Source organism: Myotis brandtii, unplaced genomic scaffold, assembly GCF_000412655.1.
Source record: "Myotis brandtii unplaced genomic scaffold, ASM41265v1 scaffold931, whole genome shotgun sequence".
Taxonomy (NCBI): Eukaryota; Metazoa; Chordata; class Mammalia; order Chiroptera; family Vespertilionidae; genus Myotis; species Myotis brandtii.
In genome coordinates, this window is record NW_005371843.1 from 1,751,917 (window position 1) to 1,773,270 (window position 21,354).

Consider the following 21,354-nt stretch of genomic DNA (forward strand, 5'->3'; position numbering starts at 1 on the left):
AAATTTACCAGAAAAAAAAAAAAAAAAAGAGAAAGCACCAGTTCTCAGTGGTGTGACTTTGAGGACAGAGACTGTCTCTTATTGACTATATTATCATAGTAATAATTTAGGCTACAGCAATAATCAAAATATACTCATAGCTGAGAAGGATTACAATTCTATTAGTAAATTTCCTTCTCAGCAAGTATGTCCTTCACCCAGTTTTCCCTACTGTTAACATGTTACATTCTCACAGTACATGAACAGATCTAAGAAATCCACATTGGTCCATTAACTAAACTCCAGGATGGATCTGGATTTCCCTAGTTTTTTTCACTAATGTTCTTTTTCAGTTGCTGGATTCAATCCAGGAAAACCCATGTTTCCTTGATCTCCTCTGGTCTGTGATGCTCCCTCAGTCATTCTTTAATTTTCATCAATTTAATAGTATTGAGGAATATTTTGCAGAATATCCCTCAGTTTGGGTTTGCCTGGTGTTTTTTCTCATGATTAGACTGGGTAGGCTGGGATTGTGGTTATTTATAGCTACAGAGGTGCCCTTTGCATCTTGTCATATGGAGGAGGACATGATATTGACAGAACTTCTCACTGGTGATGTTTCCCATGATCACTTGGTTAAGGTAGTGTCTGTCTTCCTTAACTGTGAAGTTACTATTTACCCCTTCCCATACTCTCTTCTTTAGAAGTCATTTAGTCCAGCCCACACTCAAAGGCAGGGATGCCAGAGGTCAAGAGCTTTGAGAGACAGTTCTGCTTGGGCTGCAGCACACTTGATAGGGAGAAAGTTCACTTGTTTACAGTAAAAAGTTGGAACAGTAGTGATGGGTTAGAAGATGGGAAAACTAAGTTGCTTTCTAGCTATTTACCACACAAGGATTTCAATGTAAGAATGGTACTTCGATCAAAGTATCTTTTTACATTTACCAGACATGGGTAGTAAATTCTCTCCTTAAGAATCGTCCAAAAAAAATAAGAACAAGAAACAAAAATTGTAAACTTCAAATTCTAGAAATTTGAAACGCAAACCCTCAGCACACATGGAAGGGTTGCCAAGTGCAGAGAGAAGAGGTGCAGGAAGATGAGAGGAGATGCCCATCCCTGCAGCTCCCAGGCACACTCAGCAAGAGAAGGAAGTCAGACAAAAGACAAAATTAGAAAATTAAATGTACAAAAATTAGGAAAGAGGTAATAAAATTAGCATCGTTAGCAGATGTGATTATTTTCAAGTAAAACCCAAGAAATGCATTAACCATATTGTAAGCAATGAGAATTGAGTCATGTAGCTGTAATGGTTAATTTTATATATCATCTTGGCTGGTCAAGCGATGCCCAGATAGCTGGTTAGACATTATTTCTGGGTGTGTCTGTGGGGGTGTTCCAAGAAGACATTAGCATTTGGACTGGTGAACTCAGTAAAAGCAGATGGCCCTCCCCAGGCCTGAATAGAACAAAAACATGGAGGAAAGCTAAATTCCCTCTGTACCTGACTGTAGGAGAGCTGGGACATCAATCTTCTGTCTCAGTCTTGGTTCTCAGACCTGCAAAACCAGACTGAAATCTATTCTGTGGGCTTTTACCCTCAGGCCTTTCGATTACACCACTAGCTTTCCGGGGTCTCTAGCTTGTAGACAGCAGATTGTAGACCTTTTCAGCCATCATAATCATGTGAGTCAATACTCTGTAACAAAGATGTGTGTTTCTGTTTCTCTGGGAACCCTGATTAATGGAGTAACTAAGTACAAAATCAGCTTAAAGGAATATACATAATATTATAATGAAAAAAACACCATTTACAGAATGCCAAACCAAAAAATAAATCACCTTATAATGTAACTAAAAAGAAATACTATATTGATAGTAACATCAACAACACATTAGCCATTGATTTAACACACAATCAATACCTACTACAAAAACAACTTCAAGAAGGTAGAAAAACTAATTCCAATGCTTATATAGAAAAATAAACCCAGAAAAATGAAAAGTTATAGGGATGGGAAATTGATCAGTGGAAGCCAGGAACTGGGTGGTGAGAGAGTTGACTACAAGGAGGGAATTCTGGAGCGGTGGTTGGATATACAAGTCCAAGTATTTGTCAAAACCCATAGAAATGTACAGCATAAGGAATGAGTATTACTGTATATAAATCAGTAAGTCAACCAGAAAAAGAAAATAACCCACAAGAATAACCAAAAAAATTGACAAAGAGATTAGGGGAAGCTAGCTCTACCGTATCTGGTAGTTACAGTAATCTAAACAGTGTGGCATTGGCAGTTGAGCACACAGATTCATGAAACCAGCTACGAAGTCCAGAAATGGACCCAACTATATTAGGAAATTTAGTACATAACATTAGAAATCTAGAGAAAAAAGATGTTGTTTTAAATACATAGTATTGGGTTATTGGGTAGCATTCTAGAAGGGGGGAAGAAAGTACTCTACCATCTGTCAAAATAAACTCCATATGAATTCCAGTTGAATAAAGGATATAAACCTAAAACATAAAACTTTTAAAAATAGAAAAAATGGGAGAATTCTTTTATAATTATGCATTGAGAAAGACATTTGTTAGCATACTGACACAAAATGTGGTAGTCATAAAAGATAAACTGTACAAAAATAAAAAATTTCTCCAAGTATCATTTGCTTTAAAAATGTATATACCATATAGACTTACTTGGAAAGATGTGTGTAATACCGGCAACAGTGACTGCCTCTGGGAAATGACAGTAGAGAGACTGACACCAGAACTTTGATTATGCATAATTACCTATTTCAAAAATATTGTTTGCTCCTAGTCATCAACATAACTGAAAGCTCACAATAAAAAAAAAAGTTGCTCATAAGAAACATACAATATGCTATTTAGAAATAACATAGTGCCCAATACAGTACTCAATACATAAGAGGTACTTAAATTATGTAGGTAGCTATTATTTGTCACTGTCTTCCTACAATACTAATTATTTTGAAATATATCATTACTATTTTCAAAGTCGGGAATTCCATATATGGTATTCGTGCACACTGTAATATTCCATTTTTCCAAGAATAATTTCAATAGTCAACAGGTAATTAATTGGAATCTTTAAATCACTGCCATTTAGGTCCTTCGATGCCTGATCACATTCCCTTTTACTTAACACTCCTGGCCAACTGTGCTGGTTTTCAATTCCTGAGCATGCCCTTGCTTTCTTCCATACTTTTGAAAATACTGTTTCTTCTGTTCAGAGAACTGTACCCCATCTCTGACTACCAAAATCATTCTTCCTAAAAGGGCCAGTGCAAATCCCACCTATCCACGAAGCTCTACACAAACTTGGTGGGTAGGTATTCTATGTACACAGACAGAAAGGAAACAAAAGATATAAAAAGATACAAAGGCAGAATGATCCATTTAAAAAGTCATTTATTAAACAAGTTAAATACAAATAAAAGTATATTGAAACGTCTAACTATTGGATCCCTTTGAAATATCTATTCTGGGAAGAAGTATCTTCCAAACTTCTTAAGGGAAAGGATAAAAATACAACCCATATTAAAAATTTTTAAACAATAAAGTACATGGTAAATTCAGAAATAAAAACAAAAACATACAAACTATTGAAGTATGAAACCAAAATATTCATGTCTTTTAAATGCCTGTGTATACTCACATGAAGGCCAAATTGTCTATGTTGAAGTTAGTAAACAGTCTATTGATACCATTTTAACGTATCATAGCTTGTGTCACAGAGAAATAACTTTAGAATGTGTTGGGTGTGTAAATTGTTCACATTTAGCAAATATATTCTAAGTATGGACATTTTCACTTATACTTAATGAAAAAATAACGTAATTTAAACATCTTGATTTAAGAACTGGATCTGATGGTTCTGTTAAATTCCAACATCATAACTGCCAAATGTATTATCAAAAGAGTTTTTAAATTTTTTTCTTTCTTTTTTTGTAAAGCTGCTTCCAAAAATTTCAGGACTTTTGGGCAAAAGAAAATACCATGTAGTCTTGTTTATAAATTCTGATGCTTAGGCTCTATGGTTAACACACACACAAAAAAACATGCAATAGAGAGACTCCTATAGAAAAGCTTCTGTTTTCTTCAGTAGTTCCAAACGGTGTTATATAATCTGTCACTGGAAACAGTGGTTCCACCACAGGCTTGGCAGTAGCTTCTGTTTAAAACTTTGCTCGATAACATCCATCAAAGGCTTTCAAACATGCTTTGTGGCAGCACGCATGGAGTCCGTGGTGTGAATGGGGACTGCCAGTGGATACGAGGGACTGTATGAAAAAGCGTTTGCTCTGTGTGTGGGGTGCGTGTGTGTGTGCACGCTTTAAGGAGGTAATGGGATGAAATGGTTTATTCAGAACATAAACACATTTTCCTTATCACATCCCAACTGTGTAAATAATAGAAATCAAATATTTAGAATTTAAATGAATTCTGAATTTCTCTGAGAGGCAATTTTTTTCCTTTTATCGTTCTTTACAGAGGCCAGAGCTTCAGTTATACCTCTTGCGGACAGAGGCAAAGGTCTCAGTCGGAGAGAGAAGGAGAGCGAATAGACCTGCCGCTGGCGGGGCTGGAGAAGGTGAAAGGCTCCTTGTCCTTCTCTTTGCTCTCATGCTTGTGCTTGTGCTTATGCTTATGTTTGTGCTTCTTCTTCTTCTTCTTGTGCTCATGGTGGTGGTGGTGATGGTGGTCACTGTGTTTGGAGGACGTCGATTCCTTAGAAAACACCGAGAGTGGGGCTGTTGCAACTGGATGCATACTCATCTCCAAAGGTGACTGCTCTTTACCTTCAAGATTAAAAACACCCAAATGAATTCCTGTTGATAACAAGGAAAGTGAAACGAAAGTAAGAGGGAGTATAGAAGAGAGGGATTCCTAAGTGTTTATTACTTTCATGGGAATAATTAGGAACAGAAGTATCCAAATAAGTACACACAAACAAGTTTTCAGCATTGTGGCCAGGAAGTTGAATATTTCAACTCCTGTAGTCTATACAAATTATGACATATACCAATGTGTTATCAAACAATCTTCTAAAAATTAATATTTACTATTTTAAAGTACTATGAAGAGACAATAATGATTACACTGTTATAGGTTAAGACCCACACTGGTCAATGAAAACATAGCTCCTTCAACTACAGCTGTGCCCTAAGCTATTGGGGGTGGGGGATGGTAGCGCTGTGTCTATGACATCGGGAGAACCACTTATATACACCTACCACATTATACTAAGTTACTGACAGCAACATCCCCCAAGACCCCAAATTTCTACAGTTCAGTAAGTTAATTTCTAGGAATGAATAAGCAAAGTGAACTCTTTAAGTATATTCAGCATCCTTAGCTTAAGAAACCCAGAAAAGGTAGGGAGTGTATAAAGAGGATGTGTCTACTTGAAGATAAGAGTCTTGTAATTAAAAACAAAACACAACCTGAGAATCAGGAGACCTGTGCTCCAGAGCAGGCTCTGCTGTTAACCTTCAGCATGTGTTTATCCTTCTCTATCTCACCTAAAAAATGGATCAAATGTCTTTAAAACTTCTTTCCATTTCTACATTCTATCAGTCTAGGAATCAACAGTAGTTTTCAGACTCCAGTGTCCAAAAATTGCTTCCTCCAGGCCAGATACTCCTTGGGCCAAGCCCTAAGGAAAAATTCTTTCTGTGTTATTCTAGGTTAATATTACTGCTTACATGCAGCCAACTAAGAAAAAAGCCTAAGAATCATCTCAGATCCCCTCCCTTTGAGATCTAGTTGGTTGCCAAGTCTTGTTGATTCTCACAGTGTCTCTTAAATCTGCCCCCTAACCTTGTCTGCAAGTGTATTAATTCCGACCACCTCACCTCACCTGGATTACACAGTACTAGTGTAGCCTCCTATTACCTAGTTTCTTGGCCTACAGTGTCTTATACTCAGATCCATACTTGACAAAGCTGCACAGCCATGGTTCTCAACCTGGGGCACTGTTGCCCCAAGGGGTTATTTGGCAATGGCTGGACACATTTTGGTTGTCACCACTGGGATGGGTTTGGGGGAGGAAGTGTGACTGGCATCCTGTGGGTAGAGGCTAAGGATCCTGTCAAACAGCATACAATGCACAGGACAGCCCCTACAACAAAGAAATCTCACGGCCCAAATGCCAATGGTGATCAGGTTGGGAGAACCTGCTACATAGAGATCTTCCTAAAAACAAAGCTGATCATAATTATCTGCTGAAAAGCTCAGTTCTAGCGACAGAATAAAAGGCAAAGTCCTTGAACTCCAGTGAAACAGTTTCTGGAAAAATATTTTTTATCCAAACTAAAAAACTAGGCTTTTCACTAAAACAGACTGAAATGCAGTCATTTCTTTTCTTTTTTAAAAGATAAGTTCTCAGCACTAATTCTGATTTCAGTCCCAATCCATTGTTTTTTTTTTAAAAAACAGGCATCACCACAGACATTTTCTAAAATCACTTTCAGCACTAATTTTGTTTACAGTTTATAATGTGTCCTGAACTTCCCTTTCCAGCCTTATCGGCCGCTGTTCCTTTCTGTATACTCTAAGGTAGGCCTTCCACAATTCCGTGTATTTGTAAATGTTCCTCCCTGGGCTTCGAATGCCTTTCCCTTATTTCTTATCTAACTTGCACATTCATTTAACCAATATCAGGAATGAACCTGACAGACCAAGTCTTCTTGGAGCTGACAAATAGCAAAGAAGAAACGGAATAACCAACGGAATAACCACACCTGAGTAGTAAAAAGACCAAACATAGAGCAGGAGCAGAACAAGAGGCTTAAATTAGTTGGGGGTGGAAGTTGGAGGAAATCAGAGGCAAAATTCTCCACCGAGTAACGTTTAAGCTAACATACAGGAAGGGAAATGGAAAGAGAAAACATTTTAGGTTCTTTGATAATTTAAAATTCAGCTCAAATGTTATTGCTTTGGAACCTTTCCCCCAAATGCCCCCCATCCTAATTAGTTCTTTTATATTCCCACAACATAACACAGATGAGAAGCTTAAGGCACAGAGGAAATTAAATAATTTGCCCAAGGTTGTACTGGCAGAACTGAGCTACAAAACCAGAGCCTGCTCTTAACCATTCTGCATGTTGCATAGCGCACATGTAGCACATCCTTTATCTTTGGTCTCTTTCATTAGACTCATCACTTCTTGAAGACAGAGAGCCTGTCTTTTTAATTTTTGTATCCCAGTGTGTCCACAGTGTCTAGCAGCCACCTCCTCACCCCTGCTGAAGTTTACTAAACAAATGAATATAACAGAATTATGTAATTGTTGTGTTTCTTTTTAAATAAAATGTCAGATGAACTTAGTCCGACTAAATGCAACTGAAGGTCACTAAATTTGAAGGCAGAGGGATAAAGCGCAGAAACTGTGATAGATCCTCCAATTAGTGTTGACTACGGTACTTCCTTTGTGTCTGGCACTGTTCCAATTTTTAGAGCAAGTGAACAAGTCAGATAAAGTTCCTGATACCACAACATGACATTTTTTTTATATTCCTAAGTTTTTAGTAAAGCTAACACTAATAATATTGCAAAAGCTAAATAGATTACTTAAATATAGAAGCAAGTTTGGGGATCTGTATCCTTTCTAATAATTGATATCCAGATATTCTTCAGAAAAAGAAAAAAATTTGAGAGATATCTGATTCACAGTATCAGCGAAATATGCCACTATATCAGTGATTTTCATCCGGTATGCTGCAGCACACTTGATGTGCCACAAGAATTTTAAAAACATGCAATACCTGACTATTATTTAGTCAGGGGCAAGTTTTCCCTTATACTGTCAAATAAAAAAATGACAACAGCCAACACAACAATAGCCATCCAGTGTGAATGAATAAAAATTATACCTGTTTTTTTCAGATCAGCAAAAAATAGAATACAATTTTTGGTGTGCTACAGAATTTTAGTTATTAGTTTATGTATGCCATGAGATGAAAAAGGTTGGAAATCGCTGCACTTTATGATTTTAATTTAGACTTTAAATGAATTACATGAATATGGTCACAATTCTATAAATGCAGTATAAGTAAGTAGTTGCATATCAAACAGAATACACAGTCAGGTGATGAGGAGTATAATAAGAAACATGAAAACCTCATGAGCAAATTCCTTTAGCATCTATCTCATTATTTAGTCAGTCTCTATTAACAGACTTTGCAGCTTTCCAATTGGCTGTCTGCAATACTGGGAGTCTGTGGTCTTTTCTGCACTGAGGGAAGTCTCATCATGTAATCCTAAACACTTGCCAAGTTACTTGGGTTGCAGAAAAACTAATAGTTATATTGGAAAATGCACTTCCCAGCAGAGGCAACTGCCAAATAGACAACTGCGTGTATGTGAGTGTACTCTTTTCCAAGGAATACTTATCACCACTTCAAAAGTACAGATTTCTTGTCTAAGGGCCTTATACTTTGCATTAAAAATATAATGATTAATTATAAATCTTAAATTTCTCTTGATTTGTATTAAGTCTTATTATGAAGACAATGGAGTAGCTAGATCCAAGGATAAAGGTGTTGGGAACCAGGGCTCCTAAGTACAAATGGCTGATTGCAGGTCTGGGTAGATAATTCACAAGATGAATATGAAACACCTAGTACCACAGCAAGGAAGTTGAAGCCTTCTCAATGGACTCAACTTAAGAGGTTCTCACCGTCCAAAGATGGGGCAATCTGAGTACTGATAATGGACCGGAACTGATTGATCCCCACACTGAAGGGTGCTAGATAGCCAATTCACTGTTTTGAAAATTAAGCAAATAAATAGAGAGAATCAAGCATTTATCTTATTCCTATATGACCTACACTACTGGGAAATAAGAGATGAGGGGGAATTTAGCTTTATAAGAATAATCCAGTTTCTAAGTAACAATGGAAAGATAAACTAGAACATCACCATCTACAACCCTCAGAGTTAATGAATCTAAGCCTTGAACCTCATAAAAAAAGTCAGACAGAGACTGCATGCTTACAGATTGAAGAACACACCACCACCTATAAACCTGAATCCAGTTAAACTTCTAGATACAAATATAAATGTACAGGAAACACAGAGGACTCTAACATGTTAATTACACCAGAGGTATATACAATGAGCAAAATTAGTAGACACAGACTTAAAAATACAGATTAAAAACCTGGTTTCTGGTCGACTGAAAATCTTAAATTTAAAAAGATGTAAAAGGCAATTCAGCCAATTGCAATGTGCAGACCTTATGTGAATGCAGTTTCAAACAAAGTAATTGTTAAAAATAAAATAATGGCAGCTATGAATCAATTAAAATTTAAACAGTGACTAATTAATACAAAAACTCAATTTTTTAAAGTATAAGACTATTACTGTGACTACAGCTTTTTAAAATCCTTATCTTTTAGCGATACATACTAAATTATTTAAAATATGTGGGATTTGTTTCAAAATAACTCAGAAGGGTGGAAATGGGTAAGGGTATGGATTAAATAAGACTGACCATGAGCTGATCACTGTTGAAGCTGAGTAATGAATTCCTGGGGGTTCACTATATTCATCTGACTACTTCAGTTTTCCATACAAAGCGTTTTTTAAAAAGGAGAAGTTAAGGCAATTTGGCTTTATCCAAGAAAACATTACTCTTTGATTGAAATAGTTCATTTCCAGAAATTTATCCCACAAATGTACAAAGACATATTCTAATATTTATCAGACTAGTATTTGGAACAACAGCACATCTGATAAAACTAATGTTACTCTTATCACTACCATTAACATTTACACTTTTATTTAACCTTTAGCTCTTAAGTTTCATTTATTATAGACAATATATTTTTTGTTTACTTAATCTCTATCTTTCCTGACTAATTTTTACCAGGTCTAATCCAACATGGTAAGAAAATGCAATTTCCTTCCTATGTGGAATTGTATATATAACAGTCAGATTTGGGACACATATGAGATTACTTTCACACTAGTATAAGAAGATCATCTATAGAATTCCCACTGAGAAAAATGCATACAGTACCACTCATACCACACACATTTCACACATTATTTCAGGCATTTATAAAATGGCTGGGAACTTGAAGCCCACCCAAAGCTGAGCACCACTCATTTTTAAGTTAATGAATGCTTTTAGTGACCTGAAATATATGTCTCTATTGTAAAATAGCAGATGTATCAGATATATCAGAAAAAGGGGATATCTATATCTATCTATCTATAAAATTTACATTATGGTTTTCTACTTCATGTTATACAGAAAGAACCAAACAGATGTTCAGTTTTGTTATTCTACCCAACATAACCTCTTTCTTAGAGACCAAATAAAATGCATTATGGGTAGGAGTTTGCTGCAGTCAATTTAACAAATGCAAAACAAACAGAAAGAGGTACAAATGCAAAACAAACAGAAAACCTAATGTGGAAGCTTTTCAGCCCATCACAAAAGTGCTGGTAACAGACAGTGAATAACCTGCTAATTCTATTCAATTCATTCACATTAGATATATGTTTATATTTAACACAAAACCTGCAGTTTCTATTAGGAGAATTGTAAAGTCTGTTCTTTGGTTTCTTTAGATCACTGTAAAAAAATACAGAATTATGTCATTATAATTTAAGAAAAAGACCAAAATCTGTTTTTCATATTAGAGTTTCAAAAGCAAGAACTGCAGGGCTCTCAGCTTTTTGATTTTTTTGTTTCAAAGGGTTTCATGCATCAGAATAGTGCTTTGCTAAGTTATGCCAGAAGGAATCACATAATACAGCAGACCTAACTAGGAACTCTCTTCTTCTTCCCCACAGAAACCACTAGGGTTTCCCTTGGCTCCTGCTCCTGTCCCTCCTCTCTGCTTCCATCACAGCAATGCCTGCCCGCAGACCAGGCTGCAGTGATGGGAGAGAGGGCCTGGTATGCATAACCAGTCACCATGGGAACCATAAACCTACTTTTACAAATCCCATTCCTGACCTTAGGAGAGAGGGAACAGTATAAAGTAAGGAAGGTATTGAAAATACCCCTGCTGCTTCTCCTTACCCCAAATGGCTTAACCTCCCACATATGTATCACCCCACCCCTAAAATATTCTTCTCACTATCATATGCAAGGAAAGAAAATTGGGGAATAGGTTAAACCATGACCTTTCCTCTAAACCAGCGGTTCTCAACCTGTGCATCGCGACCCCTTTGGCAACCCTTTCACAGTGGTTGCCTAAGACCATCCTGCATATCAGATATTTACATTACGATTCATAACAGTAGCAACATTACAGTTATGAAATAGCAACAAAAATAATTTTATGATTGGTTCGCAACATGAGCAACTGTATTTAAAGGGCCAGAAGGTTGAGAACCACTGCTCTAAACAGTTTCCAGTTCTTCTTTATCTGACCTAAACCCCCATTCTCTTTCCCTCCTCCCACTTAACATCTGCAACACATTGCAGTTCTCAATTACCATCTGGCTGGCTCTGAAGGACCTAAACAGGGGTCCCAAACTTAAAAGCCTTGGCCCTGAGGAGACAGCATAAATGAGCACAGACTTCCAGGTGCAAACAAATGGAATCGGTGTAATAGCACATCCCTGCCTGAAAGGGCCTCTCAGTTCTTCAAGAGAAGCTGGAAACCCAGATTTTTATGTGCAATCTCTTCATTTTCAGTCAACTACAAAAAACCTTATAAGACTTCTGGAGATCAAATAAAAGTTGCCTCAGTTGAGTGAACTGAGTAAGGCCCCCAAACCCATTTGTGAACCTGAGGATCCCTAGAGACTTAAGAACACAGCTTCCCTTACCACTGTGTTCTATGCCTCCTTTTCTGAACCCCCACTCTCAATCCCAGGCCAAGATCAGAAAAGGAGACCCCTGGCTCCCGCGGAGGGGGGGGGGGGCGGCAAGAAGAGGGAAGTTCCTGTTTCACTGCCAGCTTTACTAGGTTAGGTTAAAGTTGTGCTTCTGACATTCCAAAAGATGGAGCTGAAAGTGCCCCTTCTCTCAGAAACATTGTTACACACAGTGCTTAGGTTCCATACTTCTGTTCTTCAGGTATAAGTTAAAAGGGTTTTTGTTGGGTAGTTTGGGAAAGTTATGTATCAAATATAATAATGTATCTATAGGAAAACGGTATTTAGATCCCCAAATAAATACATGTAGAAATAAACCTTTGGAACACTATCATTTGTAAAATGGTAAGACTTACTCATTGGTCATAGGGCACTGAACAGCATAAATGTTTGAAGAAATTACAAAGGCACATTAAAGACTATATTCAAAATTAATTTTTATCCATCAGTCTATATGTAATATGCTGGTATACATTTTGTCTCATGACACAAAAGGGTGCTACACTGATACCAACCAAAGCTAAAACTTTAAAGCTTCCCTATCCCTACCACTTGCCCTGTATCTCCTCCCCAGTCTTCCCATATGATGCTATGAGAACTACAAGACTGCAAAGAGAGAGTTCCAGAAATATGGCACAATAATACAAAAGCACATTGGTGGGCACAAAAAGGTATTAAGATTTGCTTCTTCAGCCTAGCCGGTGTGGCTCAGTGGTTGTCAACCTATGAACCAGGAGATCAGGGTTCAATTCCCAGTCTAGGCACAAGCCTGGGTTGCAGGCTTGATCCCCAGTAGGGGGTGTGCAGGAGGTAGCCGATAGATATTCCTCTCTCATCGCTGATGTTTCTATTTCTCTTTCCCTTTCTCTTCCTCTCTGAAATCAATTTTAAAAGAAAAGATTTGTTTCTAAATAGATTAGTGTGCCACATCACTGAGAAAAAACAAACAAATATATTTAGATTATTTTCTGGAACAGGAATTGATTTGACCGTTAGAATTCCGAACGAATTTAATTTTTTAAAGGCATAAAAGGGCGGCAGAAGCATCACTCTCAAACCATAACAAGAGATTTGAAACTAAGTTTTATAATTTTTAAAAATGCAGAAAATTTTTCATGTCTAGTAAAATTTTAATAAGTATAATGATAATAAAGCAAAATTACATCAAAATAACAACAACAACAAATCCCCTAAAAAACCAAGAGAATACAAAACTAGCAAGGGTCAAAAAATGTCAAAATTCCCTTGTGCTGAAGTCTCCAACTGGTTTCCTTCTGAAATATATTTTATGAACCTACCACAATGAATGCATAAAGCACACAAAGAGATATAAGCACCCAAGAGCCTGGGGTCACAATACCAAAATATTTTCAGGTGTTGCTTTTGTTTGAAGTCTCCCCTTAATCACAGTTGGTTTCCTACGCTCCTCAAATCAATAAACAGTAACTCTTTTGTTTATATCATAAAAGCAGGGTTTATATAAGCAAACCCATCCCTTGACATTTTAAAGCCAGATTAATGACTTTTGGAAAAACTATTAATTAAAAGTGATTTTGCTTATGTATCTAGTTTTTCACTCTCTGTTCCTCCAAAACTTGAAGACTGAACTTTTTCAGCAGTTTTGACTGTTTACTCTTATTTGGATTATAATCTTCTCTTTGCAAGAAACAGAAGAACAGGGTAAGCAGAAGACAATGTAAAATAGTAGAATAGTTAATAAACATATCTGAACTGAATTACCTTTCATAAACTTAAGCCCAATTAGTATGAAATAATTTAAAAGTCAAAACATGTGAGTTCTCTAGGCATAGCATTAAGGGTTTCATGATTGAAGCAATTGTAAAACTTTCAGGGGCAAGGAGAGAGGAGAAGTAAGTGGTTGATTTGTGTATTTTATGAAAGTACAGAGGCTCAGATTTGATGATTTGTACTGAAGCTGGAATTTTCATATTATAATATTCTTAGAAAAAGCACTAAAAGAGCAAAATGTTAACTTTAAATGACATGAAATTATTTCCCTCCTTCCTTTCTACTTTTCTGATATTTCTGAGTCTTACAAAATAGTAGTACATTCATTTATGTTAGATACTATAAATGCAATGTGTTGCAAGAAAAGCAAGTCCTCAGATCTATATTTTTTATGTATTTTGAAGTTAATAAAGAAATTTTATGTTGTATACCTGAAACAAATGTAATATTTAATGCAAAAAAGAAAAAAAGACATTTTATGAAATTTATAGATTTGTTCTTAAGCAAAAAAAACCCAATAATTTCACCTGTTCCCTTCCGTGCAAGTTCCATCCCCCACTGGGGCTTTGTGAGAGGTGTGCCATCACCCCCTGGTGAATGCTGGGGCATTAAAGCCCGCGAGCTAGCTGGCCGATATTTAGAGAGCCCTAAAATGCCAAAGGAGAAGGAGAAGATGAATTAATTCCTTTGTTTCCCCAAAGAAAGAAAGAAAAAAAAAAGCCTGGCAGGTTTTTATAAGCTAGCCTTTAAACCAGAAGCAATTTAACAGAAGACTCTAACAATAAAAATAATACATTTTTGCCCTGCCGGTGTGGCTCAGTGGCTGAGCATTGACCCATGAACCAAGAAGTCAAGATTTGATTCCTGGTCAGGGCACATGCCTAGATTGCAGGCTCGATCCCCAATCTAGAGCGTGCAGGGGGCAGCCAATCAATGATTCTCTCTCATCACTGTGCTTCTATCTCTCTCTCCCTCTCCCTTCCTCTCTGAAATCAATAAAAATATATTAAAGATATATGTATATTTTTAAGTAAAAATAAATAAATAAATAACAAATCTAGAAGTATAAGCATGCCAAATATTTAAAAAAATAAAATGGAAAAAGAAGACTTTTTGTATTTATTATTTTAATCATGTGTTAAATCTGATACAATGTAATATTTCATTTTATACTGGCTACTTTCAAGCTTTACAGTTGTTCACTTGAAGATAAAGCAACACACCCTAGAACAGTGGTACATTGTGAACTCTCTCGATCGGCTCAGTAACTGCAATACACTAATCTTACCTGGAGTAGACGGCCTTTCAAGCATGTTCAAGTGATGAGAAATGAACGCCTGGCTGTCATGTACAGTATCCATATCAATCTCCTCTTCATCTTGAGAACTTGAAAACTAAAACACACATATGGAACAAAAGAGAAAAGGGGCCATTATATCACTTTATGTTTGGATCTTAGCTCTTAGGAAAAGTAGCAGAGAGGCCACAGGATATACCCCCAAATAATCTTAAAAGGAAAAGTAGGCTCTTTTTCTCAAAAAGTATAAGAGAGAGAAAAGATTACGTGGTCCAGCCTCCAAAAGGAGCTGAATGGAAATTACTGGAAATTTAACAGCAACTAAAATCTATTCCTATGTTATGGGAGAGTAGTGAGCTGAGGTAGATCGTGCACACATAGTTCCTCTCCAAACAGAGAAGAAGTATGTGACAACAGAAATTAAACAATCGGTTGGAATGTTTTAGAGATGGACATTTGGGTTCTTTTATAATTCAGTCTGTCCCATCTGTTCCTAAGGAAAAACCAAGTATTCATAAAGATTTACAAGAAGGTGAATATCCTACACTGTTAATACAGGTTTAACCTGTATTTCTTACTCTGATTTTGAGTTTGACTTTACTGCTATCCTCATTCTTCTCCAGTATTTGACCAGGTTCTAGTGGAGAACCCAGTTTTGTATCAGACTTCCTCTTCACTCCCCACTGATGAGCTGATATATTACATGATGCTTCCTTGGCAAGATGATCAACTTCCTGCGGCAATATTTAAGATCAAAATTAGTTTCTGAAGACAAGTAGCTCATATTATAGCTGAAAACTAATAGCTATTGCAACCATGCAGATCAGAGCATGCCCAGTGCCTGTAAGTTAGCAGCAATGGGCTTAAAATAAATTTCATCTTTTCTTGTCTGCTAGTTTTTTGGGGGGAAGAAAGAAGTTATTTAAGTGAACTTTCAGAGTTTTCCCAAAAGAATATATCTTTTGGTGTCATTTTCTCCTCTTATCCTAAAGACTCAAAGTGTGAATGTGGATAAATTAACATATATGTGCAAGAATTATAAACATATTCATTTCCATAGATTTATAACTATTCAGATCTGAAAGAGCTCTTTAATGAGACTTTTTAGCCCTATGTCTTACTTTTTCATAACCCAAACTCTAGGATACATTTTAAATTTACAATAAGTAAAATTGTATTTAAGAAAATCTCGGTGATAAGTAATTTGAAATGACTAGTTATAACTGGCATAGACAGAATCTGAATGTTAAAGTGCCAAAACACCAGTAGGGAATTGCTAGGCAAGTAATCTGGTCTAAATATTGGTGAAAAATGAAGCTTGAAGTATTGGGAACATTTTGTCATCAATAAGAAAATCATTTCTGAAAAATGTCCTTTAAATTATAGTAAAATGGTTGATATGTATCCTAAAGGTCTTTCTACAAAATTCTGGTAATTTTATAATACATAGCTAGAAATAAAACTTTTCAAAAGGCAAGCATAATATATATAAAATTTTAAAATGTAATGCATAATCTCCTCCCAAATCAGATTACTCATTTACGTGATCATTTATTATCTTTCTACTTATTTAATTCAAGAAGCTTTTCATTTGCCAGGCACTCATTATGTTTAGAACTATGCTAGGTATTACACAGAGTAGGGAAAAAAAAGTCAGGGCCCCTTGTGTTCAGTGTTCCAGTACCATATATGGACAAGAAGGTTAACATATAACAGGCTAAATATTCATGTCAATTTTCTACTACTCAACGAAGAAATTCTATGCTCAGTATAAACAATCATTATGTCATCATAAAAGGAGTAAAGGGACTGGCAGCACTATGTAGTTGTCAGTAGCACTTTGTAAACTACACAGTACTATATGAATGCCAGCAGTTTCTCAAAAGGTACAAAAAAACTGTCTGAGGCTTTAAAACTTGCCAGTTCAAAAGAAACAATTCTCTTCTCTAGAGAGCTAAATATAATAAAATTACATCTGTAACACATGCAATTCTTACAGGGTTCTGAAATCCAACTAGCTGTGCGTGGCCACTTGGATTAATTGCAGTTTCTTGGTTGCCTGTGATGACCTCTGGAATTATGGTTGGATTCAAGACAGCTTTTTTCTCTTTTAGATTAAGAACCAACCCAAGCTCTGGCAAGGGTAAGCAGGAAGGCCTACTGAGTCCAAAAAGTGTGAAGTACAAGTCCACAGCACCACACCGTAGCCTCCAGTCATGTGAAGTACCTAAAGAGTAAATAAAGAAATGAAAATATACACATTTAACTGTACATTTTTATCTGTTGCAGAACTTGTGCAGAGGGATGAAAGGATTATCATGCTTAAAAAGAGCCATCACTTGACCTAGGCCCCACTGGCAAACCCTCTACCCTAAAGATGCATCTTATCCTAACACAGATACTTATAAATTGTTAAAGGAACAATCAATGTTTGTGAATGAACGAGTGAATGTTATAATTGGAAAAATGTTTTTATCGTCACACCATTCTTCTTTACAAAATGAATTTTTAAAAAGTATTGTTTTCTGCCTTTAAATTTTCTTCCACATTCATTCTCTGTTCATCTTGTCTGATTTTCTTCTTTAATAATCTGTTAGAAAGACAGTGCTCCATGAGCCTTCATGAACCCTAGCATTTGAAACATATTCTCCTAACTCTCAAATTTATTATGTTCAGGTTTTAAATATAAGAAACCCTACAACTACTTGAAATAACGTAATTCTAAAATTGGACTTATTGTAGAGGAGGAAAATATTTTGCTAAACACCTTTATATTAGTGTTGCTATACTAGGTGTTCGTTTAAAAAAAAATAAATAATAGCAATAATAATAACAATACTAAGCAAACCCCAGAGGTGGCTACAGATAGTACAACATGTATGGAGGAGAAGACTGCATTTGTAGAAATTCAGCTTAAAGTAGCTGAGAGACTAGAGGCAAGTTCTTTCAATTCCTCTGATGAGGCTTAGTTTTTTTATCTCCAAAAAAGGGGTTTGATCTCAGATTGGCCCAAATCAATGACAGGCCAGATACCAGAGTTCTTTCTCACTTTCCTTTTTTTCCCCCCAGTAGAGCACTCCAGTTAGGTACTGCCATCAAATAGACCTGACTGACAAAGATAAAAATTGCACCTAGGATTAGGTAATTTATATGGTTTCCAGGCCAAATTTAATACATTGTATGCGGGAAACGTATTTATACATTTTACGTATTTATACCTTCTACCAGTGTAGTAGAGCGCGGGATAAAAACTACCCGAAAACAATGTGTTAAAATAATCTAGAGAATTTAAAACAAGTGAGAAGAAGCAATACATAAATTCTTCCAGATAAGAAAATAAACCTTATAAATATTAAAATTAGACTGTGGTTTCAAAAGAGTAGCATAATATTTAAAAAGAAGAAACAAAAAAGAAAGAAGCTGTTACAGCAAATTTTGGACAGCATAAATATTAAGCTTTGTGATTTTCAAGAACAAATATTAGAATAAGAAAATAAATTATAATCGACTAGTGATTCTGATGAGATTTACTCTAGTAGATAAGTAAATATTATATTAACTAGAAGCCCGTTGCATGAAGATTCGTGCAATAGGCCTTCCTTCCCCTGGCTGCCAGCACTGGTTTTCCTCCAGCACCTGGGACCCAGGCCTTTGGTCTGGCCGCAGCGGAGGCTTGGCTTCTCCCCTCCGGCCGCAGCGAGAAGCCAAGCCTCTTCAGTCTTCACTCTGGCCGGAGCCTTCAGTCTTCGCTCTGCACCCGTGGATGCAAATTAACTGACATCTTTGTTGGGTTAATTTGCATAGTCGCTCTGATTGGCTGGTGGGCATAGTGGAGTGACACCAATTTGCATGTTTCTCTTTTATTAGTGTAGGTTATATGCAAAGGTAATCCATACAGAAGGAATTATAATTTTATGGAGTTCATACAACACTACACTGTGCTGAGGACTCTGCATGCCACACTGCTGTGAAGGAGCTACCGTGAATCCCATCTGAGACATCTTCATTCTGCCATTGTGTATAAAGGTAGCAGAAACATAGCACTGTTAGAAGCAAAAGAAAGGTAGGAGGATAAGGTTTTTATGCCCTAAAAACTATAAAAAAACAAACAAAACAAAACACAGAAATGGGAAGAACAGTACAAAATGAAAGAATTTACACTGGAAATCCATTCCCTTCTCTGGAATATGCATATCTGGACACCTTACTGGCCTGGCATTGCTTCATTTTTGTAGGCCTTCATTATTCTTCTCCTCAAAGCATCAGAATCCTGGGCCTTTCACACAGAGGATGGAGGGGCTCAACCTCTAAAACAGTGGTTCTCAACCTTTCTAATGCCCGCAACCCTTTAATACAGTTCCTCATGTTGTGGTAACCCCCAATTTCATTGTTACAAATTGAACATAATTAAAGCATAGTGACTAATCACAAAAACAATATGTAATTATATGTGTTTCCCGATGGTCTTAGGCGACCCCTGTGAAAAGGTTGTTTGACCCCCAAAGGGGTTGCGACCCACAGGTTGAAAACCGCTGCTCTAAAAGAAGGGAGGGATCCTGACAGAGCAGCTAGCCCTGTGTCTATATATTCGTGGGTGTAGCAAGAAAAGGAGTAAATCTTAGACATTGTATCAGTTAGAAAAACAAGAATGGTTTAGGGTACATTTGTACTGGAAGAAAACCCTGAAGAACAATATCACCTTATTATTTATCTCTGCTGCCATCCTGACCATTTTGTTACAGATGTCATTGAAACCAGTTAAACAACTGAATTATTTAAATTTAAAAAACTATTATTTTAATTTTTAAAAGCAAATGGACATGTGTTTTCATAAGCTAGGATGTTCAGTTTTGTGTTTTAAAGTCAGATTAAGGATAATTAGGCAGCATAGTGAAGGCTGCTAAATTTCACTAAGCCACTACACTACAGCTTTTTACTTTTTTTTATATGATTCTACTCTTTTTTTTTTTTTTAGAGAGGCAGGGAGAGAGATAGGCAGGAGCATCGATGAGAGAGAGAAACATCGATCGGCTGCCTCCGTCTCCTACTAGGGATCAAGCCCACAACCTGGGAATGTGCCCTGATTGGGAATCGAACTAGTAACCTCTTAGTTCATAGGTCGAAACTCAACCACTGAGCCACATTGGCTGGGCTATGGTTTTTACTTTTTATTTCTATGTGGGCTTTTTGGTTTGGGTTTACCTTTAGTTTGGATGGAGGAATAAACATTATTGTTTTGTTTCTGAGGGAGTTCCTTATGGTGTGTTTCCTTCAAATAATTGATTTATAAATATTAAAATTTAAGGCTACAAGAGAGCTAAAAAATGGAATAGTGGTGCTTCTGTTAAAATTACAAAAAAAAAAAAAAAGATAAAAAGTCAGAACTGCCCTGTATTTAAAACCATGGAATAAAATCTTAAAATGGTTGTCATTATATTGGAATTTAAGTTGAACAGCATGGTGGGAAAAATCACTTCTGCTTAATTCCAGTTAGCTGTGTGATCTTGGGCAAGTCAATTGTCTGGGCCCTAAATGAGAGCAGTTAACTTAGCTGGTCGTTAGATCCTCCAAGATCTAAAATGCTAGGATTCCAAATCAATCAATTTCACTAGATCCGTGGTCGGCAAACTGCGGCTCACGAGCCACATGCGGCTCTTTGGCCCCTTGAGTGTGGCTCTTCCTAAGCCTTAGGAGTACCCTAATTAAGTTAATAACAATGTACCTACCTATATAGTTTAAGTTTAAAAAATTTGGCTCTCAAAATAAATTTCAGTCATCGTACTGTTGATATTTGGCTCTGTTGACTAATGAGTTTGCCGACCACTGCACTAGACAGAGGCCCTGGAACAGCTGCCAATGTCTGTGACAGCATTTTGAAGACCCTCTCACCCCAATCACTGACATGGCAAGGAATGCTCATCTACACTAATAAAAGAGAAACATGGTAATTGGCGTACGACCGCTACCCTTTTCATTGGCTAACCAGTGAGTATATGCAAATTAACTGTCAGCCAAGATGGCGGCCGGCAGCCAGGCACTGAAGCGAGCAGGGAGGCTTGCTTGCTGCAGACTCCAACGTTCCCCGCCTAACTTGCCAGCCTCTCAGTTGCAACTCTAAGCAACTATATACTATGTTGCAAATAAGAAGCTAAACAAAACCCCAGAAAAGGGCTTCCATTCAGCCGGGCTCGGACCGCAACATTGTATCTATGTTTTCAGCAGCAAGGCCCCAGAGCTAAAGCTGGCCAAAAAAAAAAAAAAAAAGAAAAAAAGGAGCGGTTGGGAGCTTCAGTCACCCACAGAGCCTGAAAACAGCCCTCAGCCCCTCACCCAGACAGGCCAGGTACCCCAGTGGGGACCCCCACCCTGAAGGGGGTGTGACCAGCTGCAAACAGCCATCAGCCCCTCGCCCAGGCTGGCCAGGCACCCCAGCGGGACCCCCACCCTGATCTGGGACACCCTTCAG

General features: G+C 37.0%; 1 protein-coding gene across 5 annotated transcripts in view; it reads right to left on the reverse strand.

The window, feature by feature from the left end:
- Positions 1 to 3,392: 3,392 nt before the first annotated feature.
- The window catches only part of TAF2 (TAF2 RNA polymerase II, TATA box binding protein (TBP)-associated factor, 150kDa), a 72,815-nt gene continuing 54,853 nt past the window's right edge, over positions 3,393 to 21,354 (reverse strand). For all 5 annotated transcript variants that reach the window (XM_014533043.1, XM_014533040.1, XM_014533041.1 and 2 more), the window contains 5 exons: positions 16,886 to 17,115; positions 15,467 to 15,622; positions 14,880 to 14,985; positions 14,119 to 14,238; positions 3,393 to 4,830 (listed from right to left, as the gene is read on the reverse strand). In XM_014533043.1, coding sequence (XP_014388529.1) covers positions 4,538 to 4,830; positions 14,119 to 14,238; positions 14,880 to 14,985; positions 15,467 to 15,622; positions 16,886 to 17,115 — 905 coding nt within the window. In that variant the 3' untranslated portion in view covers positions 3,393 to 4,537. The remainder of the gene's footprint in view (positions 4,831 to 14,118; positions 14,239 to 14,879; positions 14,986 to 15,466; positions 15,623 to 16,885; positions 17,116 to 21,354) is intronic.